The sequence below is a fragment of the Bactrocera oleae genome, chromosome 6, assembly GCF_042242935.1.
Source record: "Bactrocera oleae isolate idBacOlea1 chromosome 6, idBacOlea1, whole genome shotgun sequence".
NCBI lineage: Eukaryota > Metazoa > Arthropoda > Insecta > Diptera > Tephritidae > Bactrocera > Bactrocera oleae.
The window spans coordinates 51,649,837-51,656,528 of NC_091540.1; the positions used below are offsets into that span (position 1 = coordinate 51,649,837).

The 6,692-nt window shown below is 32.6% G+C and overlaps 1 protein-coding gene across 1 annotated transcript; it reads left to right on the plus strand.

Annotated features, from left to right (window-relative positions):
- Positions 1 to 247: 247 nt before the first annotated feature.
- LOC106621400 (G-protein coupled receptor Mth2) lies at positions 248 to 3,721 on the plus strand. The gene is made up of 7 exons (XM_014240254.3): positions 248 to 902; positions 970 to 1,117; positions 1,180 to 1,359; positions 1,442 to 1,693; positions 1,766 to 1,916; positions 2,952 to 3,140; positions 3,203 to 3,721. Exons 1-7 carry the CDS (start codon positions 405 to 407, stop codon positions 3,219 to 3,221), a joined length of 1,437 nt encoding a protein of 478 aa, XP_014095729.3. The 5' UTR covers positions 248 to 404; the 3' UTR covers positions 3,222 to 3,721.
- The last annotated feature ends 2,971 nt before the right edge of the window (positions 3,722 to 6,692 follow it).

Here is a 6,692-nt window from a genome sequence, read left to right on the forward strand (position 1 = left end):
GCAACCGTGTTAAGCTCTCAAAATAAAACTTGAGTTTTTTCCTATTTATTACTTAATTTAATTCATATGCAAAAACAATTCGATAAAATCTTCGCATTATTTTTTTTGAAAACACCAACACATTTGCATTTATATGCGAAAATATGAAATTGGAATTTACGAGCCGCGATATTATTTGTGGTTTTCTGGGAAACGGATTGATAAGAAGTGTGTCAAGAACTCCAATGCTTTCAAACAGAATGCAAGCACAGTTTGATGCAAGCTCTCAGTACGTGATGTTCACTCGAGTTCGTGTTAAAAAAATATAAAAAAGTTAATATCCAAAAGAGCAAATACTCCGCAACTTTTTCAAATACTTAATTTGTGGCTTAATATTATATACAAAAAAAAAATTTGTTAAAGAAATGTCAAATCATTTGATAAACCAATTAATCGTGATCGCTTTGGCGATTCAGCTCAGGCAACTCTACGTAGCTGCCGACATACCGAATTGTGCATTTCGAGACACCGTTAGCCTGGCAAAAATACGATCAAATTCAGATGGTTCATATACTTATCAGGGCTTACGCATACCCCACAACATGACAGCCGCCTATAGCTATGATGAACTCTCCAATGGCACACGTGTTTCAGTACCAATACACATCAGGGGTTGTGCCTGTAAGCTGAAGCAATGCATACAGCTCTGTTGCTCGCCCAACGAGCTGTTGGACGACAAAACCAAAAAATGCATTAATAGGGACACCCGTGCTTACCCTAGGATTAACATTTTAACGGCAGAAGACAAGTTTAAAGAAATGATCGACGTATTTGAGGAGTTCGTACCGCAGCAGCGCATGCCTTGTGAGGAGTTCAAAATTCTCAACTCGGTACTGGTCGAAGATTACAATGTTCTCTATGAGGTAATGTTAGCGCAGGCATGGAAAAGAGAAATTTGTGTAATTTTTGATATTTTTGAAATTTTAACAGGACGGCACTATTTTTTACGTGGTTAAAAGTAAATATATAACATATCGTGATTTTTGCCTAACACCCTTTTGGTACAACAAAAAATGGAACTTGAATCCTGTCGAATGTTTTAAGAAAATCCAAATGACGACTTATATGTATATGACACGTTCGTAACTAAATTAGAAGACTACTATTGAAAATTGGTTTTATTCATGTTTTGATTTGTAGTATTAACTATGTCGGTGCCGTTCCTCTTGGCCACAATTTGGGTGTATTTATACGTGCCTCAACTACGCTGTCTGCACAATAGCTGTCTCGTCTGTTTCCTTGGCACTTTCGCGGTCGGCAGTTTAATATTGTCGTCGGTGTTGTGGATCAGGTACAGTTGGGAAGCCTGTCAAGCAATGGGTGCGTACGAGATATCCAAACAATCCTTGTATAGGCTTCACTTCTTGTTATCTTGTTATCTTATAATTCTACCCTGTTGTAGGTGTCCTATGCTATTTCTTCATGATATCTGCTTTCTTTTGGCTGAATATTACTTGTTTCGACCTATGGTTGAGTGTACGTGGCATCAGATATGAGCTTCAGCCGAGCAGTCCCCGTTTGCGTTTCGTTTACTATTCGATTTATGTGTGGTCAGCAGCAGCGATTTTTGCACTTACCGCTATAACTATTGAATATACAAACATAAGCGACGCTTGGAAGCCAGGTTTTGGAAATGGTCAATGCTTCATAAAATGTAAATAAGTTTGAATAATTAATTTTCGTTTTGTAATATAATTAAGAATCTTTATTTTTTACATTATTCCAGCAAGAGACTGGTCAGCAATGCTATATTTTCAAGGTCCAAGCGGTTTGTTGAATTTATTTAATGTTTTCTTTTTCACAATGAGTGTTATAAATTTGTATCAAATCAAAGAAGATTCATATGAGCTCAAGAAAGAGACGAGTCAACAGTACAAGTAAGTGGTTTATACAGTTTTACCCAGTAATTATATTTATATGTAGGTAGTTAATATTTTCGGCTTATATATCTCAAAGCTACTTTTTAAAATGAAAGTAAAAAATCGCTATACATAAATTGATTTTAAGAAAAAAGTAAGCAGAGATTCAAATGACTTAATTCAAAAAATTTAGTTTGTGTTAGGGTTTACTTCTTAATTATTTAACACAATTTTATTAGATAACATAACAGATAATATCAATATATGTAATTATTTATATATTTATTTTTATCAAACTTGTCATCGATTTTTTTTAAATGATTAATATGTACTTTTTTATTATAATTTTTGTTAGCTATTCTTATTACTTTTGCTTTAAACGTTTCGTTTAAAATTTATTTTAATTTATTGAAAAAAATTTACCGATAAAAATCGATAAATATTTTTTTTTTTTTTAGAATTATTTTCAAAAAAATTTAGTGGTTTTTATGTTACATTTATAATGTCCGCATTAATGCTACATTTTATTTCCCTATCAGAACAAATCAATATGTCATTTTTATGTTTCAATCGATTTTTTGGAGTACCGAATTTATATATGAGAAATACTATTGTGTCCAATACTATTTGATATCTGTTTTGTATATTATATATATTTCATAAAATCTTATAACTAGTTTATTAACTTTTTTGATAAAAAATTTTATAATCTTCCTGATGCAAATCGATGTTTTGTCGCCTTTTATCTTTCAATATAATTTTCTTATTTTTCATGCAATTATTTTGATCAAGCATATAATTTGTAGCGAACACTTATCAAACTGTTTTAAATACCAAAGCTTTTCCAAATTTAAATAATCTTGATTTAAAAACAATCGTAATTTACATTTGTCCGAAATATTGAAAAAAAAGTTTTCAATCTTCTTTTCTTTTCAAATTTCTACAGTTATGTAAATATTAAAATACCCCTTAGATTTTTTTAGTTCAATAGCACTACAGATATTTAACACACGGTACCTTTTTATAATTATCTCAATGAATGCTCTTTTATAGACTTTCAACATTTCTACGCTTATTCCTGGTAATGGGTGTTTCATGGATTCTGGAGGTTTTTACCTACTTGTTTGCAAATAATAATTCATTTATCATCGTAATAATCAATACGTTGAATGCCTCACAGGGCATAATATTATTTATTGTGCTTGTGCTGAAGCGAAGAGTATTAATTTTGCTGAAGAATCGGTAAGTAATTGTCGAGGTGCAATTATACTTGTATGTGATTATATAATCTTTAAAACTTTTAGGTGGAACAGAAGTATATGATGAGGAGATTCATAGGACAAAAACCCGCTACAATTATACATACTTGTATAAGGTAAAATAAGTAGACATAACTGCACATTTTCGATAGCTGTTTACTATTTCATTCCGTACTGATTACGAGTACATCGATTTAGTGACGAATTACGGTTATGCCTCACAAATAAAGCAATTAAAATATCTGACTTACTAAATGAGAATAAATATTCCGTTAGTTAAATATCTAAAGACAATATTTGCGAGCATATAGAATATAAATTTGTTAAAGCAAAACAAATAATGATGTTAAAATGTTAAATTTACTTAAATTACAACTTTGTGGGTATCAGTTGTTCTACGTTTACCCAGTATATCAGATTGTATGTTATGAGTTATCAGAAACATGACGTTCAGAAATTTGATATACGAAACTATCAAATTTTTAATTAAGTATATGTGAACTCACTTCTAACAGAGGGTAGTTGACATTTTATATAAAAAATAAATTATAATACTTTCGTAAAGTTTGTTTATTCTCTTTTAATTTTAAAAAATTATTAGTTTTTAAAAACAATACTCTGACTTCAAAATTGATAAAGTCTCACAGAACTGCATTTAAATACTGAATAATTGTTATAATTTACAAAGAAATAATATGCATTTGTGTTTGTGTCAACAACATACAAACGAGTTGTGGTTTTTCGTAGATCTGTTTTCAGAGTGGTGTTCTTTTCCGTTTTAAAGATATGAATTTTTGAATTTTGGCCTAATATTTAGTTTTTTTTTCTATTTTTTCAACTTTTTTTGTTGAATATTATTATTCTGTCACATGATTATCAAAAAAAAAAATTTTTTATTATTATTATTATTTTTACATCTCATTAAGATAAGAAAAAAATAGTGAGCTTCATTGCTGAACAATATTGTTTTGAGAAAATCGGGTTCGGTGGCCATCTCGTTTTTCGACCATTCACCGAACGACGCGCTTAATGGTCGTTCGGCTTCTATTCTTGCACTAATTGGATTTTGTAAACCCGCAAACCAAGTTCCTACCGCAAAATCTTCCATAAAATGCATTGACGGCGCGGCTCCAATTGTTGTGTGCGAAGGCGGGTAGACTCATTCGGGTCTTCTTCGATACTTTGCTCCACAGTAGCAATAGCGAGTTGGGTGCGTATTGTACGACTTCTCGACGGATGCGCATTATTCACTAGAGTGCTTGGAGGTGGAGTGAAACAGATTCATAGTTGCTAAAATTACCAATTTTTCTGGGCGATTATGTCGACCGAATATTAGACGCAGCGCTCGATGCGTCGCGCCAACCGAACCATTAGTTTGCTAAGAAATTTGCAAACGTTTTTTCCGAAATAAGTCTGTAACAGCTGTCAAAAGGACCAACTGCAAAAAAAGTACTGCCTCATAGAAAACCAGGTTATTGTACCTAGGTACAATGTGTACGAGTATGTACATATAGTACATATGTTAACTGTTCCTTGCAATTAGGCTTACACTATCTGCCACTGTTTATCGCAAGCTGACAAATTAATTTGTATACATAAAGAGATCGCAAAATTTAGACAAACTCTAACGACAAGCTCTCTAATTGAAGCTGCATGAACCCGAGTGCACCACTAAACTAAAAAAAAAAATAATATTTCTCTTAACTGTGCCTTTACTATGCTTGCGCTCCATGTCCAACATGTAAAGCTTTTGTTCACTTAAATATCATATAAGTATGTTCTCTTAACTTTTCTATAAACGACTAATATTTAACACTTGTGTACATTTATCTAAAGAGCTAACGGTGATAAAGTCACAACACTCTGATGTGTTAACTTACTCGTTCTACAGATGCCTCTTCTGATGCTGCGGGCTGGTATCTGTTATAGCCTGACAATAGCTACAAGTACAAAGTTTTAGTAATACATACCACAAGTAAACATATGTACATATATACTTATATATGCATATAGATGTTGAAGCTACAGTCCTCAGGGAGTGCGTTGCCTGCATATTCGCCTCCTACATATACAAGTAATATCCTTTGTGGCAATAAAGTTAGTACATTGCTTTTGGCAAGTATTTGTTGTTGTAATAAAAGGTGCTAACTTTACATTGTTTCAACGTTCAAAATTTGAAAGGGAAAAGTTTAGTCTCTAACTATTTGCATGTACCATGTATGGCCGCGTTGCTCCTACAAGTGCTCATATAGCCAAATGTTTGAAAGCCCAAAACAGGGTTGGTGTGAAATTTTGTATAATTTTGCATTGCTTTCTACTACTGACACCCTGTTGAAGCACGGTGAATTAGATATATTTAGAACACTTCGAGATCGACTTTGCGCATATCCATATTGGAAAAGGAAATACTTCCGAAAAAAATTATCCACAGATGACGCTGAGGTCGAATTATTACTCAAAGACGCAAATCTTACCGCGCATATTATTTTGTGGGTCGAGGCTTAATGGCAATTAACTCTTTCCACCACATATTTTATATGTAGCAAGCGTAAACAAGAAGTAAATCGGGATATATAATGTTTCGGCATCATACAAGTATTACAATAGAACCAACAAAAATAAAGTCGATGGTCTACTAAAAAGGTTACTGAATCCCTTTTTGGCCAACAAATCGCGAATTAAATTTCAGAGTATTTTGAGTATTTTTATACCCTGTACAGGGTATATTAAGTTTGACACGTTGGTTTTAACACCTAAAAGTAAACGTCAGAGATCCTATAAAAATATAATATATATATAAATGATCAGCGTGACGAGCTGAGTTGATGTAGACATGTCTGTCCATCTGTCGGTCTGTATATATGCGAACTAGTCCCTCAGTTTGGTTCAAAAAAGTGGTGAAATTTATCCACATGTTCTCCTAACATCTAGAAATCGAACAAAATTATATTCGTCTTTCGCTTTCTTCGTTGACCAATTTCTTTACTTTGGGATTGTTACTTATTAAAAAATATGACTCCGTCATACTGAATATTACGATTTCTGGAGATTTTATCAGCAATACAAGTATATTGGCATCTTCCTAAGCCTAAGTAAGTTGCTCAAGCACCCTACAATATTTCACATGTCCATTTAACGTAAGAACTTAGTTCGTAAGTCTGTTCCTACTTAGAATTTAGTGACGCATACTGACTCAACCAACAATATCATGCTTGGAATAACATTGAAAACAGCATTGATAAAGCTCAAAATCATTTTAGTGATTACCTCAACACTACGTTTTTGTGCTTAACAAGTCTCATAATATTATATATACAGGGTTCGACATCTTCTATATTTGCTTGGATATGTATTGTATTTGAAATATAGGTATTATCATAAATCACTTCAAATTAAAACAACGCGTCGAAATCGGAGAACTTGACATGGTCAATGAATCTCGAAATAAGAAAATTTTTATGAGCATATGGTAACTGTGTGGCGTCTTTAACAAACAACATTACAGTATTTTGACAGATCACGGTTGTGTCGTGTC